The sequence below is a fragment of the Notolabrus celidotus genome, chromosome 1 (assembly GCF_009762535.1).
Source record: "Notolabrus celidotus isolate fNotCel1 chromosome 1, fNotCel1.pri, whole genome shotgun sequence".
In the NCBI taxonomy this organism is placed as follows: Eukaryota; Metazoa; Chordata; class Actinopteri; order Labriformes; family Labridae; genus Notolabrus; species Notolabrus celidotus.
Window position 1 is genome coordinate 19,693,342 of NC_048272.1, and position 25,757 is coordinate 19,719,098.

A 25,757-nucleotide genomic window follows, 5' to 3' on the forward strand; every position below is an offset into this window, starting at 1 on the left:
AACATGACGTCTAGTTAAAGCACCGACAAGATTGAATTAAAGGAATACATAGGAGGAAGAGGAAGAGACGGGATGTAAAGGTACCTGCTGATTTCCTGCAGGGCAAACGCTTTCAATCATGCAGCTGACACTGATGTGCGAAGAAGGCAAGAGGTAAACCAAGAGGAAAATACACTGAACAAAAATATGATCACATCACATCAGCTTCTCCTCCAACTGATCAAATATAAAAGACTTTAACTAGAAGTTTACCATCAAAAAATCTATCAATACAGATGAAGCTCAGGGTAATTTCAAGCAGGAAGACTGTTTCGTACTCATTCAGTCATTGATTCACTCTTTAGTCTTGTCTATCCTGTTGTAATATTATACTTACTGTAGTTTGTATTCATGTGTGTTTAATTTATTTCCTCTTTTTTGTGTAACCCTGATGTTCTGGTATCGTGTCTAGTATTACTTCCTTCCATTGTTCTGTTTCTTGCCTTTTTCCATACACACCTGCGCCTCCTTTGCAATTAACCTAGCCTGTATATACCATTGTGCCTCCACCTACCCTCTGCCAGATTGTCACTGTCACGCAAGTGTGTTCTGCTCTCAAGCTTTGTTTTCCTTTGGATCTTTGGATTTTGTGGATTTGTTCTTGCTGGATTTGTTTGCCTTCGCAGACTGACTTGCTGTGTCTGACCTCTGGACTGTAAAGAAGTAAAGAAACCCATTTTGTGTCCTGGACTTTTCTTTGCACGTAAGTCCCAGATCTGTTCTAAATTGTCAATCCTGCTCCCCATCTCTGTCCTTCTTGAGCTAAGAGCTAATTATGGGCGTTAACTCTTTCAAACGCTTAACCAACCAGAGTTAAGCCTGGTTTATACTTCTATGGGGACTACACGTAGGTCTTATGTGGACTGCAAGCTCTGTGATCGGCCGCTCGGCAGCTTGTATTTCTTGCATTTACACCACTTCCAAAATCGCTGCAAATCAGGCGTACATTTTATCTCCTCTGACGTGTCCTCTCTTATTCTCCCCCGTGATCATTTCTGTATGATAAACAGCAACATGTGTCAGCTGTAAATGAATATGATGCATTCAGAATTGCTGTGAAAAAGTAAACCGAAAACATAGCGTGGCTGGACAAGTATGTAATTCTCATGTCCGCATTGGCTGAGAAGGGTCAATGCTGAAGTATAAACCAGCCTTTAGCCGCAACTTCAATTGACCAATCATCCTGCTGCTCCTAAAAATGTCAATCTGTTCTCCTCTGTTCTGCTTATATAATGCTCTACAATGCAATGTGACAGATACTGAAAGATTTGAGGATTGAGCAGTCAGAAATCTGACTCGAGGGTTTGACCCCAAATGCAATTATATAATATAATATATATATATATAATATTAGACCGAAACAGAAACCTCTGGCATTGGAAAATGAAGCCAATACAGTAGTGCAAATAAACTGCAGTTCCTCAAGTGTCCACTTGAGGCTGGCTGGAGAAGCCCTGGAAGCCCTTTAGATCCCAGGAGAATTAAACATGTTTACAGCTTGGTTCAAAACAGTCACAATCAGTGTAGTCAGAGTAGCTAATTCGTTTATTCATACACAGTGTGATTTTTTTTTTTTTCATACAGCACATGAAAGTACAACAAAGGCTTGTAGTTCTATGTCAATTTGCATAATTCGGGGTGTGGTCATTCACAGTCTTCTGCTTGAAGATTTGGCTGTTCAGAGGTAGTTTTTCCTCCCCACTGTTGCCATATAATACAGAGTTTATCTAATTTCTGAGAATTGGAGGATCAACCCAAATGTTGTCACAACCAAACCTGCCAGTAACCTCTGCTTCCAGCTTCTTCATCATCCTGCTTGAAAAGTATATTATTCAAAATCACAGGCTGCATTATAAACCCTGCTACAAAGAAAGGTGTGTGGTACACAGTAAAAAGATTGCATTGGCGTATAAAATCTGCACACTTGCTTTAAATTGTGCTGAATTACACGAGTTTCAGCCAGTTTATTGGATGAAATGTAAGGAAGAAAATCTTCATACAAAAGTCTCAGATCTTTTAATTTAACTCATGAAGATGGAAGAAGGAATCCATGTTTGAATTCATGTTGTATTTTCTTCTGTAACACATATTGCCCTGTTCGTCTGAGGTGTTGAGGAAGAGTGAGGAGTCAGAGAAAGTACCAGGAGATCGAGGTTAAGCCAAGGCCAGTTACTTTCACACACCTCTGTAATTCAACACTTTCCACATTTTGAATGCGGATGTGAACTGCGAGGCAGGGAGAAATCCAAATACAGACACCATCCTTGAAAAGACGTCATCGTTTCAGAAGACTGATACATCAACATGTGACCTACACTGGCACACACATCATTACGTTTGCTGTGTCCCATCTGTGCTGTCACACCGGTTCAACAGTCTTCAGGGGGATCGTGCTGTGCGATCATCCATCAACTCCAAAAAAAAGAGAGGTTTTATGCAATGAATGGAGCTGGGAGAAAGCACTTACACACAAGCTGGAGAAGAGAAAGCAATGATTCACACTCTCTGCTTACTTCTATCATTTAAAAGCTGCAAAAGAGACACAGCATCAGACTGAAATCCAGGAAATTAGATATCATACTCTCCTTTTTTCTCATGAAAGCAGTCCAGGTCTTCCGAATAACAACAGAGTAGAGTCTCTATGATGTTTATCTTAAGGCGAGGAGCCTCCACATGTCCAGCTCTGACAGCAGTGAGCTTTTGATCTTCATGTTTATACGTCCAGTTAGTGTCCATCCATGGAGACAGCTCCACACTGCTGAGAGAATGATATAGTATCTTTCAGCAGAGGAGCAAACATCCCCCACTGGACTTGTTATTAAATCGAGTCACACTGCAGCACAGGAGGGGTGAGGGGGACAGAAATGAAGTGTTTATGAAGGCATCTCGTTGTGGCTGGCGGTCTCTGTAGAGACCCTCAGCCTGCACGGGCGGCTCGTCTTGACAGAGCTCTCCCCCGGCTCGAGCATCATCAGGCGGTTGTTCTGTCCTGCTCCGTGACACACGTCTGGTTATCACTGTCGAGACAAAATAAATAAGGTGTTTCAAGAGGACGTGTACTTAATGAACGATAGTGTCATGACAGACTGGTTACACTGTTCTCTATATAGTGCTGCTACTCACCCTGGGAATGCAATTTCAGCATATATTAGAGGTCATTGTTATCACAACTTTTTAAATCATCAATATGCAAAAAATGCTGGTCTGGTTTTTAAGGCAACAAATATACGACAAGTGATTTAACAAGACCTGCCACTAAAGAAGGTTAACAACATGTACTGTACATGAAATATCAAAACGTAAAAATGACCCAGCACTTGGTACTTTGGTCATTATTGTGGTGATGTTAATTGTTGATGATGATAATGGAAGGTGTTAAATTGTTTGGTTGCTTCATTGTAGATGTTCCTTTTTTTGAAAAAAAAAAAAAATAAAATTCCTTACTTACTTTTGTGCATTGCCTTTACACTGCTTGGCAGTACCTGCACCCAAATTGACTTGAAGCACTTTGTTACTCGTACTGATCTTGTTTCCTCTTGTCTAGATCTTTGCTTGTGTTGTTCTTGTTCTCGTATGTACGTCGCTTTGGATAAAAGCGTCTGCTAAATGACATTGTAACATTGTAAAAATGACTCCTCTCCCTGAGACCTGCAGTGAAACTATGTCACAAAGTTCTTCTAACATAATGCATGTAGCGGTAGGATTTGGCGCCCCCTGTGGACAAAGTGGTCCTGCAGATTTTGGTTTACTATTTGTTCAGTGTACTGTAAATTTTCGTATCCAAAACCTACCCTGTGGCAGCAGTTAAGTGTATTACATTACATTATACAAAGAACCTTTGCACTGATAGTCTTGAATGCTTTTGTGGGTCATTAAGAGGCATCAATATTAATTTCAGTCATTTCAGCTTTAAAGGAACTGTGAGGATTTTTCACTGATGGTGAAACAGTGTCACACTTAAGCCTGGTTTATACCTCTGTGTCGAGTCGACCAGATCTACTCACTCTCCCTATGGCGTACCAACACAGAAGCCTAAGTACATAGCCTTATATACACCTCAAGCAAGCCCCGTGACAGGTGCACCTGGTAAAACACACATTTACACACTTTGCGCAAAAGCAGAATTTCCTACAAGCTAAGCTAAGGGAGATGTTTGCACTAAATGTTACCCTATCAAAAAAGACTGATATTATATTTTACCTGTTAAAAAATGACAATCTTACGAAGTTTACCTGTCTTGACTGTCTTTGCCGTCCTCGTAGATTTTCAGCATCGTCTCTGTGCGGTCATCATGGGGCTCCTTGTGCTCCTGAAGCCTGGAAAATGATACATTTTAACATTTTGGTAAGTATTCAGCACACTTAACAGCATGTTTTTTTTCTAATCATAAGGAAATCGAACATGATACAATAATGTGTTACAAGTTATTTTAATCTGGATACTTCTGAATATCCTTTCTGGTCCATGGCACTCAGCTCATTAGTCTGACTGAAGATCAGTAAAATTACAGACGGTGTAGTTTGATGAAATCTTGAAAATACTACGAGATCATTGGAGCTTTATTTCACAAAACTGACTATGAAATTTTGTCAAGAAAATTATATTATAGACAAAGTAAGGTATTGAACTTTGTTTTTGTTTAGCCCTACTTGAAAACGAAGCAGCATAACAGGTCTTCCTATATAGGTTGAACATTCATGAAAACAATTTGGCTAATGTAAGAACACAACTCGACAGAATTTATCTAATCTGTTCAGCATTTTTAAGGCATTATCACTCCTATATGTTCCATCTTACACCTTCAAAACCATATAAACTTGTAGATTTATCTTCCAAAGACGGTCAATACTTCAACAGCTGGTTGCTGCAGGTTCTACCAGGTTTTGCAGACATCAGTAAGTATTTGCATTTGTTTTGGATTATTTTCAGCTGCAGATTGATGGAAATTTGCTGCTCCAGTGAGTATTTACTGCAGCAGAACAGTGTTTGTGGAATTGAGTTAAGATAAACCACGGTGTCCATGTTCACGGTAATGAAAGAACATGTCAGCCAGAGCAACAATGGAGCTCAGCGACTGTTTGTTTTCTGGCATCAATGAAGCTCTGCGATGCAGAGGAGTAAGCTCAGCGAGAATAAATAACTCACTGATGGTTTTGGTCTTTTACTGGATCAGTTGACAATAAAAAAAATGGATTAATGAAAGTCTGCTTTTGATGCTTTACTCGCTTTAGTTTAATTTGTTTCAAGAGAAAAAAAGCAGCTTCTATGGAAAATATATACCTGCAAAGATACGTTGAATAACTGAGCAAGTCCACAGAAGTCCACAGAAAATGTGTTTGAAATTGTAAAAATGCAGTGTCTAGTCTGACATCTGAAAAATATCAAAAAAATAAAAATAAAAATGAATAACAATTGTCACTTTAATTACTTATTTTTCTAAATAGAATTATAATTAAGTGCAAAAATGTCATTAAAATACTGAAGCATAAAATGCAAAATGCATCCCAGTGCCAGTTAAATTCTCAAATTTGGATGGAGGCTTACTTTCAGTATTTTGAGGTGCACACTGTTGGGTAAAAGTAAGACTCCAAATAACAAGGTTAGGAAGCTGTTATGACTTGGGATTTCCAGTGGTTTTAAATTGAGAAAAACTGGCTTTGACTTCAGTGATGATCAAGGCTACTTTCAAGGCAACAAGAGTCTCTTTCCATCATATTCACACATTTATAAGTCATGCTTCTTTTGGCTATTGCATAAATATTTATTCAATGCTCCTGATTTGATCAGCAACTGAAAAGGCAATATGCAGTCAAAATACAGAGAGACAATTTAGACTTCCATTTTAGCTACAGACAGTACACAGGCATCGTTAGCATTCTTTACAGTAACTAGATATTATCATTAGCTATTGAGCTAGTAATCTAAGACACCATTTGTTATCATTACACCGTACTAAAGGAAAAGGTCAGATCATAAACAGTATAAAAGTGATGACTTGCCAAGGTAAAGGTCGTAAAACCTGGCTCCCTCATTATAACAGACGGCACTTGGTTGAAACTTTTAAATTAAATTTAATGTCACATTATTTTTTCCCAAACATGCTTTCTGTCATTATAGTTAATTCTTATCCCGCTGGTTTATTTCCAAGTGTTCATTTTTCAGAGAACTTTAGTTTTAATTTGTTACTTGATCCCTAAAGGAGGAGATGTGACGATATAATTGATGGCTGTGATGATAAATGGAGGCTCCTGAAGTGATCTTTACTGGATTATCAGAGTAGTGGAGGAACGAAGAGAGAAAACGTAGGAGTCATTGAATATTCCTTAATCATGAGTGTTCTCTACAAACCTATGCAAGAAAGTGATTTGGCTAGCTGGGGGTCAGAGGTCAAATCGATAGCTCCACCAGCCAGATTACTTCTGTGCATGTTTTGGCTCCAAAACCCATCACCAGCACTAAAAGTCAGCACCCATAGAGCTGGAATTTTGGCTCCAGTATTTTACCATTAGTGGAGATGGAGGCGTGTCGTCTATTGTAGCATCCAGTAAATGAGTAAAATCTTAGATTACACAATGTTCATAGGGATTCACTTTCTTGTTAATGTGACATTAGTAAGGCAGGAGTTGAATACTAGTATCAGCTGTTGCTCAAGGACAGCTTATAAAGGTAAAAAATGCACTGTTTTACTTGGAAAATGGTCCAATGTCCCTCTGGTTTTTCAATAAACATAGTTTTATGGTTTCTAGTTCAACCAAAAATGTTAAAATTATGATAATTATATCACAGATTTCCTACATTTATACCAGTTATAGCCTCTGACACAGTAATACGATATTATGTGTGCGTTTGAAGTTTCCACCCTTAAAGTGATGTCGGAGAAAAACAGCCTCCATGTGAATGTGGTAAATTTCCTCCCAATCACTGTCATCAGTCAACCAATGTAAGGGGAAAATATCCTCTGAATACAACACCTGGGCTCGAGTCTCTCTTTGACTTTGGCGATGGATAGGATGTAGGGACTGATCTGTTTGGTGATGGTGGTCAGGTAAGTGTTCTCCTGCTTCAGCTGCATCAGGTCGTGAAGCTGGGCTGAAAGCCATAAACACAGAAAAATAAATGAAAACTAGAGAAACAAAAAGTGTAGAACAGATCTTTAGCAATGTCACATTTAAAGACAAACCTTCATAGATCTCCTGCTCGTTAGTGACCCTCTGAAAAGTCTCATCCCAGACCTGTGAGGAAGTAAACAAAGACTTACAAATGGTTGAAAAGCGTCTTGTTAGTATGCAGCTGGAGGTTCTGACTCAGGACAAAAGTAGAAATGTTTATGTCTGAGCCGGCCTGCAGAGGCAGGTACACACTGAAGGTCAGACCATCAAGGTATCACTTGACGCACCTCCTCAAACATGACCCTCATAGTTTCCACTGTGGAGTACTGTGCAGATAGCTGGCTGTCAATGTGCAGCGACCTGTCCAGGATCTCTCCCATTTTATCTGTGTTGATGATGGAGTGGTGCTTAGTCAGGTCTCGGTGCAGCTCCTGGACCTGGTCCTTCAGATTCTGAATCTCTGTCTGGAAAGTCTTTAAACATGCACACAGACGCACGAACACAGTTCATAAGACATGATACTCAGGAGGTGTGGAGTGTGCTGCTGCCTGGTGAAGTGTATCTGAGTGTGAAAAACGTGTTGCCCACTTGACAGGTTGAGGATGAGTTTCTGCAGAGAGTCACGCTGCTGCCCTTTTTTTGTTTCACTTCGAGGCTTTCCAGAGCAGGACAAGTTTTCTAAATACTAACCCTGCACATCAAACTAAGAAAATATGTGAGAGAAAATTACGAAACAAAAGTATTTCCCGACAACATAGTGATTTGTAAAACTAAATATGTAAGTTTACTTTCATGGGATGGCAATAATATTATGATTGGATCTAGTTTAAAGCTCCTGTAAGGGTTTTCTAACTAACAATCTAAAGGACTAAAACTAATTATGATGCATCTTTGTGACCTACAGGTGCAAACCAGACCATTTGCAAAAAGACTTCTAATTTTTATAAAGTTATATTTTATGTCTCCCACTGCTTCCACGGGGGTGGGTTACCCTGAATTATAGATGCACCTAGCTAGCCTAGCATTCGCCATTGCTACTCCTACCCTCACTTCAAAAAGTGGTCACTTCTGCCTAAGATGGTGACGACCAAAGCACCAGGCTGGGAGCATTGGTCCTCACACCAAACAGTGATGTCGAGGTGCTTTTCTTCCCTTCTTGTGAATATAAAGTAATCAGTCTAAACATTAAAACCTGCAAAACATAGCACAGTTCCTCCTACATGCAGCCTCACAGAGCCAATGTTACAAAGTGCTTCACAAAATTAGATTAAAAGGGCAAAATATGTTGAAATGTAAACATCCCACACATCACTCACCCTGTAGGTGTTCTCATAGCTGCGGCAGTGCTCGGTGAAAGGCGTCTCCCTCCCCTCAGCCAGGAGGACTTTGGTGCAGATGTTTCTGTGACAGGTGGGCCTTCGCCCGAGCACCGAGCCCAGGGGCATCTCACAGAGAGAGGGAGAGCGGCAGGAGATGGACAGGGGGGACTGGTGCCTGAGGGGAGAGGGAAAAATAATAACTCCACCATCAATAAAACATTTCCGCCAGCTAACCTCTGACCGTACCCCTGGCAATTAGAGCCTCATTCTAAAGCTGCTCATTTTAAGTGTTATATTTACTCTGTGAAACCTCTTCAGCAGCTTTGCATTATTTACATTAAAGAAACTCCTTATTTATCTCACCCTGGTGTCGGTGAAAACCCTCACTCCAGCCTCTCTCTGAGATTTCAGGTACGGTCTCTTTAAAGCTAGGGTTGGTAGTCACGGAAAACTAGCACGAATTTGAATGTAGCATTTCCTCAGGACTCCGCCTAACCTCTCCCCCCTCCCCTCGGAGTTCCTCCAAAACGACGCCCCCACTCACATGCACGAACGCTGCTGATATGCGTCCATATGGTCGTGACTGATTCAAAACCAGTCCTCAGCACATTGTTTGTGTTTTGCACTACGTCAACCCATGTCTCACTCAGCTGTAAGAAAACACCAAAACATTAACATAGTGAAAGTTAAAAACACAAAGGAGAATCACCAATCTGTGATGTCAAAATTGAGCGAACCTCGTGTGCCTCTCACTTAATTCTCATGTGACTTTATAAGGTCAGGAGCTCGGACATCTCGAGGGAGCTTGGAGTAGAGCTTGGAGTAGAGAGTAGAGGTGGTTCGGGTATCTGATAAGGATGCCTCCCGGACGCCTCCCTTTAGAGGTGTTCCGGGCATGTCCAACTAGGAGAAGGCCCCAACGAAGAACCAGAACTCGGTGGAGGGATTATATATCCCACCTGGTCTGGGATCGCCTTGGGATACCCCAGGAGGAACTGGAAAGTGTTGCTGGGGAGAGGGACGTCTGGGTCAATTTGCTTGGACTGCTACCTCTGCGACCTGACCCCGGATAAGAGCAAGAAAATGGATGGATGGATGACTTTTTGAATAAACCTTTAAGAGCAGCCTCCGGTCTCATTCTGGGATTACTCCAACCACGTTTTATCTCACAACTTAAAACTCCGCCCACGTTTAGTGTTGACATCCAACATTTAAACTTATTTTTTGTTTTTTAAAGCTCTTTAAAGCTGTGGGAACCTTTTTTACATAAAAACCTGCTGTATTTAAGAGTCAAATGTATCACTCATGTAGCATGTTTGTTATTTTGAATGATGTTATTTGTTGTTTTAGGTCATATCGAGGGATACGTATTAATTAATTTTGTTTCATAAGCATTAAAAAACTTCTTGCAGGAGCTTTAATGACAAGTTTTATTTCTGTTTTTTTCTTTAATCCAGCCGATCATGTGCAATTGAAAGACATCCTAACCCTGATAAGACAGCCCCATTAAATAAAGGTTGTGTACGTGTGTGTACACATCATGTGTCACAAGCAAATCTCTGCACTTACTGCAGCTGAAATCACTCAACTTCTCCATCACCTTCACCAGCAGGACTGAGGTATGTGTCCACATCACAGCGAGATAAACACACATTTATCTTTGTTCCAGACGGACCGCAGTCTTGGCTTCAAGCCTAGAGCAGCATAACTGCCCCGAGGCCATTTAACAATAACCTATATGTGAGTACATCCCTCTCAGGTTGCCATATGACTGTTGTGTCCTCTGAGCATGCAGGTTGTATCCCAACACAGCCAATTAGACAAACTGCGAGTATACAAGCAGCAGCAGTTGCATGGCAGAACTTTGGCTGCAAAACTTCACTTCTGCTGGGTGAAATATTCAAAGAAAAAAAGAGCCGGCCAGATGGAACCGAACCAATCCCTGCTCAGTTTCCATCCAGCACAAGAGGCTAAGAAGTGGGGGAAGGAGCTTTTAGAGAGTAATGGAGGATGAATTAGACACAACAGCATGACAAGTGACAGACTGAACTATGTGTGCAGCATTCTTAAATATAACACTGTGAGGAAAAGCCCATTTTCCTCTTCAGTCTAGGCTCAGAAACGTGTGTCAAATGTTACTGTTACCGTGTTGTAACAGGTCTTCCTGAAAACCTAATTGAAGCAACTGCAGCTGAGTCAGAGGGCCGCCTACAGACTCCTCGCTAAGACCATGAAAGTGGATCACAACACTTCAGGTCGGAGGTCTTTACACTGGCTTCAAAATACTACAGCTGGTTTGTAAATCACTGAATGGTTTAGGGCTGATATATATCAGTGATCTATCAGAAGCTGTCAGTTGTCATGCTTCATTTATCTATTCAGGCTGAAGTCTAACCTGCATGTACTGTATGAGTTTTTTTTATATCATAATTGACACATCACGTCTGTGGTTTGCAGTTTTCTGGTTACATCATGTGTTTTTATTTCTTACCCTGTAGAAGTACTTTTGTCAGACATCCCTAATCTTAACATAGCTGCCAAATCCTGGTGAATCCAGCAAAAAACTTGTCCTCCTGTCTAATTGTGTCTTGCTGCAACCAATTTACTTTTCCCCTTCTAACTTAATATTTAAATCTCACAAAAGCTTTTCTAGGGACGAATGTTGCACATCAGCATCCGTTAAAAACACTTCGATACTTGCGGTATCAAAGCATGGCTGTTCGCAGTTTGTATGCACACTGTATCAGTCTCTAACAAAGAAACCACATGTAATAAACACAATTTTAAGCTCGTCAAACTCTGATAATTCTTGATGTTTTTTATTCTTCTCAAATACTAGTAGTATTGTGAATATTTTACTTGCCCGAACCTTTTTTAAATAAAAAAATATATATGTATATTATTATTTTAGAGCACTTTTCAAAAGCCAGGTTACAAAGGGCTTTATAACGGCAGCAAAATAAAAACCAACAGGTCATAAAATCACACAAGGCAAGATAAAGAAATACAATATATTTTAAAAGACAAAAAAATCCCCCAAAATAGCTATGAATAATTTCAATTATTTTAATATATATACATTTTTTTTAAAACATTTATCGTATTTAAACATTTGTCCAAATTATCTAGCAAAACTGCATCTGGGTCATGGAGGACGACCTCTATCTTTGATGTGTCATTTTGGGGTCCTCTAGGGCAAGCCCTCTAACCCCTGCTGGGTTATCACTGCATTGCAGGCACTCGTTTGTGTTTGTATTAATTTGTTTGTATAGGAAAAGGATCACACTGTTGATGCAGAGGTCTCAAGAACATGTTTGTAATATAATGCATTCAACTTTGTAGGGTAAAATGAGCATAATATTTGAAATATACTGTTTTAATTACAACACTGCACATACTTTAGCCTCAGTCTTTTGCTATTTTTATATTATCATCCATCTGCTTTTTAATGGTTTGATTTTCTTTCAATACATTTTTTATTTAGCGCCTTGAATTACAGCTCTCTACATGCAGGTAGTTTATATCAACACATAAAATAGCTTGACAGACCAACAAATCAGACCCCAAAAATTAATAAAAAACCAAACAAAAATATCTGCAGTCTGGAAAAATGTAAATCTGTACAACATATATTTTTTAAGAATACATAATTTAAAAAAAGCTGAAAACATAAAGTATTAAGCAGAAAAGCTTTAGAGCTGCATTATCTGCAGACTTGATAATCAGTTAAATCTAAATCCTTAACATCATTAATGACAGCCACAGTATTTTTTTTAATAACTAGCTTCAATAATTTTTAAAATGCGCTTTCATAATGTGTTTCCATGCTCTTTGTTAAATGCTTTAATGTCTTGAGTGAAGCACTTTAAATTGCAGCTGAAATGTGCTGAAAGAGCTTTGCAGATAAACTGGACTTGCATTTTGTAGCGACTTGCATCTTCAAATGTCACAATGGCGTAAACAAAAATTCAAGCAAGATAGAAATTATTTTGCTGACTGCACACTCCTGATAAAGTCTGTTCAACAAACTGTACTTAAACCACAACACAGACATCAGAAACTTCCAAAGCTACAATTTCTAAAAGTTAGGATACGTCCAGTTTCAGCACCTGAATAAACTCCCCCTAGCTAGGTAATAAACTGCAATCAAATTTACCTGAGGTGTGGTTAGCTCTTACTCCTGCCTTCTCACACTGTGTTGATGCATCAGCAGACCTGTCTCAAACACGTCTCCCTCTCTCTACACATGTCCTCCTCTGCACGTCCTGCCTCCGTCCTCCCATCACTGACGCCAACTAAAGACTTCACCCATAACCAAAGCTGTGACATCAGCAGCCTGGCAGGAACAAAGCAGCCCGACCGCTCCTGCATGCCAACTTCCAGATGAATCCTGGAGAGTTCTGTGAAATTATGATAAAAATAGTGCCAGCCTGCCAGCCCACCAGCCGGCCAGACGGGCAGCCACCAATTGCCACCCACTCTGCATCTTGCACTGGCAGGGCGCTAAGCAAGTTGGAAGAGAGAGTTGTCAGTATGTTTGGCATTAGTGGGTGGGCTTAAGGACCTGTGAACAGTTGGGAAAAAAGGGACGGGTAGAAGAAAGGACAGAGCTCTTTGTTCTGAGCAGCAGTGATGGTGTTTTTGGAAATAAGTGTTTTAAATTTGATGTTTTTCTCAAATGAATGGATGAAGTTAGATGCCAGGTTGCATTGACAGAGGACCCTGATTTTCTGTTCCCAGCATCTCTGCATCCTAATTAGTGCAACAACTAAGAGGAACCAAACACTGAACCCTCTTACACTCATTCATAAATTTCATCCTCTGTTCCCAGCCTGACCACAACAAAACCACAGCTTTAGACCAGGGTTGCAGCCTATGTGTGAACCTCCTGCACAGGAAGGTGAGTTACACAAACATATCAGAGTACATAGCTCACAGACAGACAGAATAATTGCCATAGTGGGACTCAGCACGGCGCCTCTCGCTACAGTCATCGCTGTCTACCATCTGTACTTGCAAACCATTTGGGGATTTCGACTTTGGATGCCTCGCATGTGTGAAATTTTCAGCCCAGACTTCCTGATTTCTTGGAAGGATCTGCAACATGCCGCAGCAATGATCAGGCAGTGGAAGCTCATTGTGAAATCAAAGCTCAGAGGAAGGGATCAGTCAGTGATGACATGATGAGGATGATATTTGGCAGCAGGTTAATGATCTCACCTTGTTGCAGCACCTGTAGATCCAGAAACAGATATAGGGCAGCGCTGACCCAGCAGCAGTAAAGGCTCCAGACAGCGAGCAAATTCACTCCTGTAGTCTGTGTTGATCTGATGGAGGGCATAAATACAAAATATTAATTGTTATGCTTAACAATAACCTCTGTTTGTGCTTTTTAACATTTTTTCTCTATGCAATTTCCTGCCTGTTAAGTTGCCAGATAAAGTTTGAGTTAAAATGAGTTGACAATCTGTTACTACCAAGAACGTCTGAAGCACACAACACTTATATTTATAATAAAAATGTCCAAAAATGGTCCTTAAATTAGAGCATGATTTGCACACCACTCCTCCCACGTCCCTATAAAAACTCAACCTGTTACCAACATGGATCATGCATTCTGTGTGATTTTGCATATTTCAGTGCTTGCTGATGGAATTTTTTTCATTTTTCTTTCTTTTATTCCCCCTAGCTTTTACTCATGTGATTTTCTTTTTTTGATTTACATGTTCAAATAAAGACCTAAAATTAAAAAAATAAAAATCAACAAATGCATGCTTTGGCAAGGGCCACTTCTTTACCATGGTGCTCATGGGAAATGTAGTCCTCATCCCAGAAACACATTACCCTCTTTGATAGATATATCCAAATATATCAATCCATTATGCTGAATGGGACTTTAATGTGCTTAAATGTAATTTTTTTTTATATCTTATGTAATAATAATAAGAATCATTTTATTTATAGAGCACTTTTCAACATATTTAAAAAAATAAAATTCCCCTAAAAGAACTCCAAAGGAACAATACTCATCTAATGTATATTTCTTAAAATGATTAAACTCAAATAAAATGAAATGAAATTCAGATAAAACCAGGAAAGGTTCTCAATACAAGTATATTTTAAGAAGGGATTTAAAAGAGATCAATGACTCCGCAGACCTGATCTCCTCTGGCAGATCTTTCCAGAGTGTCGGACCCCTCACTGCGAATGCACAGTCCCCTTTCGTTTTCATTTTTGTATTTTATTTGCTCTTGTGATGTACTGTGTTTTCATTGTCAGGCTATCATGATGTATTGTTTCCATCTGTCATTTATCGTATGAACTCGGTTTTGACCTGTCAGGGACTACAGATGACAATGAGCCTTATGGCTAACTCTGGTATAGTTGCATCTCTTACATGGATGCTATTCTGAAATGTTCATTAATATGCACTGCCCCTTTAAATAAGAAGAAATAAAAAATAAACTAACTGCCTTTAGGATTCTTAAACCATGAGTTGCGTTTTTGAGTGCTGGTAAAAAAAAACAACACTGGAAGTGAATAAAGACACACAGAATGCATGAGCTCTGATCACGGGAAAAACAATGATCAAAATATATTTGGTAAAAAAGGTCTTGTGACTTGTAGAGTCTGTTCAAAAGAGCACTGAAACTTTGTCAATAGCATACAAACCGACTGCTTTTTGTAGTTTTTATGTGTTTCTACCAAAGTTTGTCACTTCAGATGTGATGAGTGAAAAGAAAAAGCACTTCTGCACTCATTTATCTGCACCAGAGAAATTAAAATTCTCTAGACTGAAGGTTTACTTTACTCCTTTTAAATAGAGCTCGACTTTAGCAGACTTTAAGAATTGGAGGACCTTAATTTCTCTATGAAGTTTACAATAACCACAAAAGCAGAAACACAAAGTTTTCTGCTCTTTTCGTTTGTTTTGTTGTTGTTCTGCTCAGATTGTCATGATTGTATCTGTTTGTTCTTCAATGAGTTTCTGCAGAGTTTCATTCTGTATCCTCCTACATGTGCCTTTAAAAAGTTTGGTGTACTTTTTTATACCTTGTTCCTTTTTATAAACTGTACCATTAACCTGCTCATACTGCTGTTATTTATGTGCTGTTCCTGTTAAGTGAATGCATAAAGGTTCTATCAGACCTCCAGGAACTCGTCTGTCTTAGGAGGAAATTGGTTCTGGGCTTTTGGGCCACGAATAAAAACCTGGTGAAACTGCACTGGGAGCAAGTGAAACTACACTCATCAGCGGGGTGCAGGAGTGGATTGCATTCTGAATGTAACCTTTTCCAGCTCTGCATGAGTTCTGCTCAGACTCACTTTGCTGCTCTGCACCGGTCTCAGTTGATGAGGGAGCTTTACAATCCTCTTCAGCCGCTCCATGAGTTGCTGCGTAAGCAAGAACATCCAACTGTGAATCAGTGACCTGTTTCACCTCGAGCACACGATACGACTCCATTTAAAACACCAGTTCAGTCCAACTGAAGCGCTCAGAGTAAACACAGAGTTATTTGAGACATGAATACAGCAGATTCAGTTACTTTAGAAGAGTTTTAAATCACTTTACAAAATCAATCCTCTTCTTTTCTTTATATTTAAATACTCACCTTCACGCCTCTTCTTTTGTACCCAACATGAGTATCTTATATTGAAGCAGTGTAACTCTATATTAACAAAAAACCTTACAGGATGCAATAATGATAACATATAGTTTGTAATTGAAGTGCACTCACGTATCCCATGTCCAGAAACTCAAACTTGTTGGCCGAGCTCAGAAAGGCTGAACAGGTGACGAGGTGGACCTGAAAACATCAGAGATTAAAAGGTTAGAGCTGTAAGAAATATGAGACACCATCAGACTGAGATTGAGATTAAATGGAATTACAATCATCCTGCAACTGCTCACTTCATAGAACTAAGTGTTAATCAAAGTGTATTTTCATTTCCATTAATATAAGTAAAGAGGTAAAGGCAGGGATGGGGTGAGTAATATTCGGTTGCTTGAAAGTTTTATGCTAAATGATTCTTCTGCTGCACATTAAAAGAAAGAAATATTGTCCCATTGACTCCTCTACAATTAACTGACAGCTGCAGTTACTTTTCAGGTGTTGTTTAAAAAAGAATAAGGTAATAATATTTGTTATATATATATATTTTTACAAAGTGCTTTACAAATGAGAAAGAAAGTAAAAGACGATAAAAGAAAAATGTGAGGAAGACAAATAAAAGGAAATAAAACAATGTTGGAAGAATAAAAACAAGAAAAGATATAAAATTAAAACAATTAAAATATTGGAAATATGAAATTATCACTGTCTTAAAAACCTGTGCGAGGAGCTCTGGTGTGATTTTATATTTTTACTTCTGCAGAGGATCTGATGATCAGTTCATCTAAAAACATGCCATGTTTTATCATTATGGTTTGTTATCAGGTCTCTGTTGTACTCTACCTGCAGGGTTGGCAGGAGGGCAGTGAGGTGTGAGAGCTGCTCCTTCAGTGCTCTCTCCTTCTCCTCATGTTGACTGCAAACACACAAACACACAAACACACAAAGCATTAAACGCCACACATCCATATCATCGTCTGCTGAAATACTCTGAGGACTCAGCTCAGGAGGTGCAAGCACAAACAACATACTCCATATTTCCAGAGGCTAATCTATCTGTCTTCTCCCCGAGTAACAAACACACACAGGCCGCACACACAAAGACAGACATAAATAGACTTTAACACCCTTCCGGGAACACAGCCACTGGACGACTTCCAGGCAACCAGGGAGAGAGAGAGAGAGAGAGTGAGAGAGAGAGATGGAGGACAGCGGGTACGAAAAATGTCATTAAAGATCCCTACGGATTGCAACACGATACACTCACTCACACACATTCACATAATGCTTCTCATTCAATCACACATGCACACATGCAGATGATTCGCTCTCTGATTGTTACACTCCTCGTGTTCAGAAAAGGCCTCTCCAGGATCACAGAGAGGAAACACACAAAGATAATTTTTCTCTTATTTCAGCGATCAGTCGTTAATCTTATGTAAAATTAAATTGATGTGCGATCACTTTTCCAGGAGACTAATTAGTTACAAACCCTGGATGACACTAAATCAAACTTTAATGATTGCCGCTGGGAAGTTGTAACATTTTTAATTATTATATTGGCTGGATTCTTGTTATGTGATGCTAAATTAATGGATATCATTTTCCTTTTTTATAATTTCTTCATTTTTAATCACTTTACAGTCAGTTTTTTGAAGATGAAAGCTGCTACAAGTAGGTAGAGGAGAAATAATTCAGCTCTAAAATGAGGAAGTATTATCAAAATGAAAAAGTTATCTGCTGACAGCTCGAGGAAATTCTACTTTACAGTTCAGCTTTACTTTTGATCACATAGTTACATTTTATTACATTACATTTAACATGTATCATCTGTTGCAGGATCATATTACTTCTCATGATCTCTGCAAAGACTGTCAGTAAGCTTAATATTTCTCTTTTACCCATACACCTTTTTTTCGTTGCTTTATTAGGCAAATGTTTTTTGCATTAACCCTTTAACATTTCATATTTTACCTGTTTTAATGCTGTATAGTGTAGCTGTTATTTAACTGAACTGAAATTATGGAGCAATCCAACTGAAAGATATCCTTCATGGTTAGATTTCTAAATCTTGTTTTATTTTTATTTTTTTCGCAACAAAAACTAAATTTTCACTGAGTGTTTTTGTCTAATTTCTCAAATCTAGACATAACATCCTATTTCAAGATATACAGTGTTACATTTATATTGAAAGCAATTAAAAGGCAAAAACTTATTTTAATGAGCAGTGGCGTATTCAAAAAAAGGGCACCTCCTTTCAAACCCCTGGAACTCACAATTTACGGTGAATTTCAATGTTTTGATGCAGCAGTAACAAGAGGGAGGTCTGGGGGCCCTCCCCATAGACTGTATAAATAATGAACGTAGTATCTGTGATGTCACCCATCTGTTCCTGAAGCGCTGTTATGAGGCCAATCGTCGGCGGCAGCCATATTGGAAATGTTGAACTCAACATAACTGCTGTCGAGCAGGTGTGACGTAAAGAGGCGGGCTTTGAGCCTCCTCGCCAACAGCTACAGTGTTCCCGCCTGTCAAACAAGTCAGCTGTGCCTAACATTAGATAACTCATAGTCTAAATATCTACGGAATTGCAGCGCCAGAAAAAAATTCACCTCTGTACAGTGTGTGTCGATCGAGAAATGAGCTATCCAGACTACACCCGTCTTTTGTACCAGGCTGTAAACATGTTTATTTCTGCTGTAAAGATCATCTTTTTTGAATGGGTGTGTATGTGGTTTCCGGTTCTTCCGGAGCAAGCCTCAAGCGGATCCTCGATGAACTGCAGTTTTTAGCACTTCTGCATTGGAATCATATTTTTAGACTACTTGGTCCTCCCCTAGAAAGTTTTGAGCATGGTGGAAATGGAATTATGAAATAGGAAAAAAAACACTATTGATATCTTCTTTTTTCAAATGTAATTCACTGAAGGGGCATCCAAAGGATACTTTCATGCATTCAATCCACCAAAGAGGAACGGAAAGGGCACTTCTTTATTGTCTGTATGCATCCAGGAGTATTTTTCAACATTAAGTTCAATAGAAGTGCATCCAGAGTGCACTTTTTTTGCATTGTATACATTTGAGGGGCATCCAGAGGACACTTATCCATGCATTTTCTAATGAAAGCGCACCAGAGAGGGCAATTTGTAATATTTAATCTAATCCGAGAGGGCACTTAAGCACAATTTCTTTCAGGCGGGAGAGGGATCACCCCCCTCTGAGCACGGCACTGATAATGAGTTAAAATAGATGAGAAACAAACCAATGCCCTTTGACACATTTCTAGAAACAAGATGGAATATTCTTATCAAAAACATTTTGCCCGCTGCATTTACAGCTGTGTTTTCGCAATGAAGTCATTGACAAGATTAGAAACGAGACAACACTGAGATTTAAGTGTTTGTAGCGTTTGGATGTTGGTACATCAGCTTTAATTCAAGAACTTCTGGCAGTAGTTGTCCTAAAGAGAAATAAAGTTAAGGTGTTAACCTAAATTCGGGGGCAGGATCACGCCTAAACCACATCCTCAATCACCTGATAAGCCTACGTAAACATAGCCAGCCTACTCCACCCGTTAGTCTGTGATTCTTCAGCCCCCCCTCCCTTCCCTTACTCTATACATCAAATAACCTTTTTTCCTTATCCCCTTCTACTCAACTTGTGCTCGCTTCTTCTATGCCCTTGTCTAATTCCAGGTAAAGCCTGGGGTCAAGACCAGCTCTGGCAGGATAACGCTGAGACAGACCCCCATCCTGAGACTCCTTCTGCTGGGCCACACTACGCACAAATAATTCATTAAATGTTTAAACTCATATCCTTGTGTGCCGTGGTCCTTGCTAGTGAACTGTATGTTTAGGAAACAAGTCTGAAAACAGGAACACTTATAACAATATTAATCTGATATGAACACACACTGTAAAAACTCAAACCAAACCAAAGTTATTGAAAAACAGATCCTTCCTGAACTCCTCGTAATAAGTGAAAAAAAAGCTGCCGGAACTTTTGTGATGCATATTTTGAAAGGTCATTGCAGTGCAATTAATGAAGTTTTTATTATTGGCTTGAAATATCTTGAAGTAAGACATCGTCCTGGACTTCTCAGTTGTTTGTAACTTATATTGAATCTAATATGATTTTTTTTTTTACTTGAAATAAGAGAAAAAACATGCTTTCTTTTGAGGTTTTGCAGTTTGAATGTAAGTATGTTGGCTTTAACTTGTCTGATTGTCTGTAATTGTCTGAACTGAAGGGTTTGGAAATGAGAGTCAGCTCAGAGGTGGTTGTTCTTGTAACAGATTCCAACCCTTTGTCCTTATACAAGTTTGCTTAATTCTTCTTACTATATTAAATATTTTATGTATTCTTATTCACGTACTCAACATTCACTCAGCCATTTATTCAGCTATTATTTTCCTTATTGTCTAATTGTTCAGCTTTGGGGCTCAGACGAAGGTGGGGACTGACTATACTGAATATAAGAGTGTTTGTATATTTGTCTTTATGCTTCCTGAAAACTCTAAATTTACAAATATTAGACTGGAGATAAGAGGAATAAACATGATTAGATTAGATTTGAGTTTTGCAGAGTGCTAAAGCAAATAACCTGTTAGTCACAGAGATAAACTGCATATTGTGCTTCGATTGAGACTAAATGTGGAAGAAATTATATCAAAGAAGAAAATGAACTCATGCTAACACTTTTCTGTACTGATATTATGCACAATATAAATACCATGATGGTATAAGAGCTGACCTATGCAGCAGCTGAAAAGCTTGGTGAAGTGTTTTGAAGCAGCTTTCAAGACTGTCTTTAAAAAGGTTCAATGCAAACTACATAAGATCCACCATGGACTGTAGCTGCTAATTCTTCATCAGGCCTTAGGTTCAGTCGAGGCCTGTTTTTAAAGAGGTGTGCATGCACAGACTGTGTCAAGGTTTCCTGCAGCAGCTGTTGATATTTTGGACTTCATGAAGTCTATAATCTACATATTTTACATTTCTGTTGGCAGTGAGTTCATTGATAGGGAGCTGGAGCAAGCTGTGTTCACCGGCTCAAACCTGTAATCCAACGGGTTTTAATTCAAAGAGCAAAGAAATTCAGTCAAGATAATGTGTTTGGTGAGAGGGGAGATTACTCCAGAGCAAACAGAGTGCTGCTTTTCATCGCCCTGACTGCAGCACAGCATGATGGGAAAGTATGAAGTGACCCAGTGACAGCAGCAGGATCGTAGCTTTCAATTTGGTAAATATTGTGGCACAAGCTTAGTAACAACAAAGAACATGTTGATTTGTCTCATTTTACCTCTGAGCTGCTTTGAGGAGGATCTTCTTCCTCTCTGCTAGTCTCTCCTGTCAGGAGAGAACAGAGAGATCAGCCTCTTTTATTCCTCGCACTGCTGTGAAAATGGCCTTGAGCTCTCTAATACCTGATGAATTTTCAACAATGTGCAGAGAAAAGAGGAGTAAAGTCCTCAGTGTGACGTCCGCTCTACTGATGCCTCATTATACAAAGAGAGTGCACGCTGAGTGATCCAAACTAGGACAGCAAAGACATCTAGTGGCAGAGTAGTGCAGGTGCAGACACATGGAGCCACTTACTGTACACTAGCTTAGAAGAGTTAATTTTCTGTTTCTGTGAAAATATTTATGAAAGTGAAAATTTGATTATTTTGCAAAATTGTGTCCGAAATTTTTCTGCAAATAAAGACATCCTTATTTAAATTATAGTGCAAAACCCAAGCAGCAGGATTCATCAGAGCAGGGAGGCTTAAACATGGAAGTACATGAGACAAACAATCACAGATGCATGAACAGAAGCAGACATAACATCTATATTTAACTCTTCCTGCTAGGCGCTCTTCTAACTGACTTTCCTTTGCACTTAGAATGACTGAACCCTATAACCCCTACCAGTTTTTAAGAGCTCTACATCATCAGGGTGATATATTTTTTCCAAAATAACTTGATGAATAAAATCAGATACATGCAGTGTACTGATAATCCACCATGTGTGAATAATTCATGCACCAGAAGGACGTCACTCAAGGTTTTTCAGGGATATTTTTACCAATTTTGAAAAGGTTTGGATGAAAAAAACTTTCAAATTGTTCCTGAAACTTCAAGAGGAATAGTTACTGGATTGATGCAATGTAAAACTAATTAATATTTCATTACTTATCTATAGTCAAACCATGTTGAAAATGTGTGTATCAAAATTGATACAGCAGGTATTTATTTGCAGATCTGTGAATCATAATTTTATTAAATTTCATACATTATTCCATAAAGCAACATACAGTATTTTTATTATTTAAGGACATGTTTAAATGACATAATAAGGTATATTTGGAGTAGAAATTGAGATATTAAAACATATATTGTATTTTCATATATGTAACCTGCTGTATCATGATGATTGATGACTGGTTGAATGTTACAGTAACTGCCTAGTAAATAATGGTCTTTTGCTCATTGATTTCCACTAAAACTGAACAATGCAGAGAAGAAATATACAATAAATTAGTTTTTTTGTTTTGTAGTAGATACAAAATATCTATGACGTTGCCATGCAATATGGAAAAAAATAATTTCTAGGTTTGAAATTACTTCGGGAAAATTTTGAAGGAAACTCAAAGTTTAATAGGCCAAATGTTTTTTTATTATGTTTTAGTTTGTTTAAAAATAAGAAACTTTGCACCAAAATTGCACCAAAATGCCTGATGTATCAAATATGATACAAATTAAAACTCATATATGACAAGTTGTATTTAATTTCTTTTGTCAGAAGGTCCAATATTATTTGATGGTTCAGGCCCTTAATTCACTATTGTGTGGTTTGGAGTCATCGTGCAGGAGTTATTCTCCTCACTGGAACATTAGGAGTAAAAAAACAAACACATCAGGATCATTATACAACCTGCAAGCTGTTGAACAGACTACAGATTGCGCTCTCCTCTTCCTCCACATTCAGACACACTTCTCCAATCATCGCTCTCAGCAGAAGGATCGCCTCTCGAGCTGAAGTCTGCAGCTCCTTAACCACCTACAGATGGAGGAGGAAGAGGAGGAAGAGGAGGAAGAAGAGAAGGTTTACTGTCAATAACATGTCATGCATGCTTCTGCTCTGCCACTTGTTAGCTGAGATAGTCTATCCCATATGGAAGAAATCGAGAGACTGTCAAACATCTCTCCATTTTCCTTTCTCTCACTTCTCTCTCTCAACATTTACTCAGTTTGCACCACATTATAACTGATGTAAGTCTGCTCAAAAATAATCAAATTATCAGTGTCACTCATAAAATCTTTGACTTGATTTGAACATGATAAAGATGTTTTTTTAAACTAGCAGTGGATTTAAACCTGTGTTAACCTCTGATCTGTCGATGAAGAGGAGCCAGATCTCCAAACCGTGGTTGACTTTTCCAGTATGAAAAACAAAAAAGAGGAAATTATTTTTATTTGATCCAGGAATGCTCCAAATATTAGAGAACAAACAGTCCTCATTCATATGTTTATGTATTCAAATTGCACTGTGATGAACCTGCATCACTTTGCACGCTATCATCACCATCACCGCTGAGTGTCTGAATTATTCATGATGTACGAACACACTGGACTCTCTCACCAGAACGGCCTGGTCCAACATCTCACAGCCCTGCACGTACGCGGTCTCAATGTCGATGCAGTGAGTCCGGCTCTCCCTGCGGTAAACAAACAAAAACAAGTTTATTGAGCTGAAGTGAAAAGTGAGGAACATCATAAACTAAGTGTAGGATGAAATAAAGGTTCACTTACACTTGAGTGTCTCTGAAGCATTTGATGCACAGCATGGACTTCTTCTCTTTGGAGAAGAGGATGTGTGGCTCGTCGTGGAGAACTGTGGGGACAGAGACGCCTGTGAGCTTTCGATGACCAACACAGAAACTTCATGTTTGAACATGTTCTTTAAATGTTCTCAGTATGAGGATATCATTGTGTTTTACCTTTTTGAGTGTAGTTACATATTTTTAGGGTTCAGTGAAATGTTTTTTTGCAGTCAGTAAATGTCTTTCTTTGCCCAAGACAGTAAAGCAGACAAACGACACACCTCAAGAACACACGCTTTGGAACAAGAGTATTAAAACAAAGTAATTCTACCAGAGTAAATCACAGGTGGCACTCACAGCAGTTCCTGTGTTTGGCTTTGGTGCGTTGAGCCAAAGACACGATTTCATGGTGGGCAAACATTCTGGCTTTGTGGGTCAGATCCCTGCAGGCGCTGCACAGAGGCTGGCTACAGGTGTTACAGAAATACATCAACCCGGCATCCTACACAGTGAGAGACAAAAAGAGAAATAATTGTGACATTTGGTGTGGCATTTCAAATTTCTTCATGAACTGACATGTTTTTGTTTCTGTCTTATTTCTCTTACACATGAAACAGTGCAGGACTCATGGGCTCTCTGCTGCACTGAAGTCTGGTTTCACATCATTTCTGAGACTTGATAAAGTTCCGTTTCTTCACAACACCTTCTATTGAAGTTTTATCAGCCTTTATGTGTCTCACCTTCTTGTTATTCTCCCTGTCACAGTTTGCACACTGCACCGTCTCCTCAGCCTCCGTGTTGTTGTCGACCAGGAACCTCAGCAGTCGATCCTCTGGAGGGAGGGCGCCATTTCCTTTTACTATGGATATGTATCTGTGGCGGATACAGAGAGACAGAGACAGATGATCAGCTAGGCTGGGTGATCTGTTCAGAGAAAATGAGGATTTTTCTTGCTAAATGAGTCTAAAACAGATTAATCTGAGTTTTTCTTTGAGTTGAGATATATGGGGAATTATAAAAACTGTTTGACTGGATAAAACAACAACAAAACAAAATAAAAAGGTAACAAGTGAAATCAGAACATAGTTTAACACACTGAAGCATGTATTGGGGACACGCTTTTAATTATTGATAGATCACAAACCATTCTTTATAAAGAAAGTCATAAAATGAAGAAAAAGAAAGAAAATAAATTCCAGCTCACATTCCCTAAAATAACCAAACATGCTGAAAATAGTGAAAGAAAAACCACAATGTACAACAAACCCAAGACTCAGGAACAAATAATCAAGCAAGAATATAAACTAGAAGTGACCATCACAAATTTTAAAGAAAATGTGTGATTTTACCACACGACATTTCCAAAGAAACAAGCAATATCCTTGACAACCAATTCCTTCTAACTGTACAGAAATTTAATGGCCTGAAGGTCGACTGCACAAACATTTCATAAAACACTTTCCTGAATTAAAAAACATTTACCTGAATGCCAAAAATATTTTGCAAATTGCAAAAACATTTAAAAAAGGCAGAAAAACTTTAAAAAACACAAAAAGTTTTCACAAGATGCCAAGAAAATTCACAAATGCAAATATCTGAAGTGTTTTTCTGTTTTGTATTTCTGCCCTTTTTTGAAATGTTTTGTGTTAAGTGAAATGTTTTTGTGTTATGTTTCCACGCAATGTTGACCTAAGCGCCATTGTACACATTGCCCAAACCATTTGACATATGTGTAAAGCTTCAAAAACTAAATGTATGCTGCTTTAAAATAGCAACAGTAGGCCTTTTTCATCAGTGCCTTTGAAACATAGAAATATACCAAGGATAAAGGAAAATAGAAAAGAGGTACAAAGCTAAAAAAAAACCTGTTTGG

At 38.8% G+C, this 25,757-nt stretch overlaps 1 protein-coding gene across 1 annotated transcript; it reads right to left on the minus strand.

Annotated features, from left to right (window-relative positions):
* Positions 1–1,600: 1,600 nt before the first annotated feature.
* rnf207a (ring finger protein 207a) lies at positions 1,601–25,584 on the minus strand. Its single transcript, XM_034689817.1, has 17 exons — positions 25,574–25,584; positions 24,625–24,757; positions 24,242–24,386; positions 23,874–23,955; positions 23,704–23,779; positions 22,996–23,121; positions 21,382–21,428; positions 16,924–16,996; positions 16,207–16,275; positions 15,794–15,862; positions 13,688–13,794; positions 8,465–8,642; positions 7,436–7,621; positions 7,220–7,271; positions 7,011–7,128; positions 4,272–4,355; positions 1,601–3,056 (listed from the first exon to the last, which is right to left on the minus strand). Exons 1-17 carry the CDS (start codon positions 25,582–25,584, stop codon positions 3,011–3,013), a joined length of 1,602 nt encoding a protein of 533 aa, XP_034545708.1. The 3' UTR covers positions 1,601–3,010.
* Between the last annotated feature and the right edge of the window lie 173 nt (positions 25,585–25,757).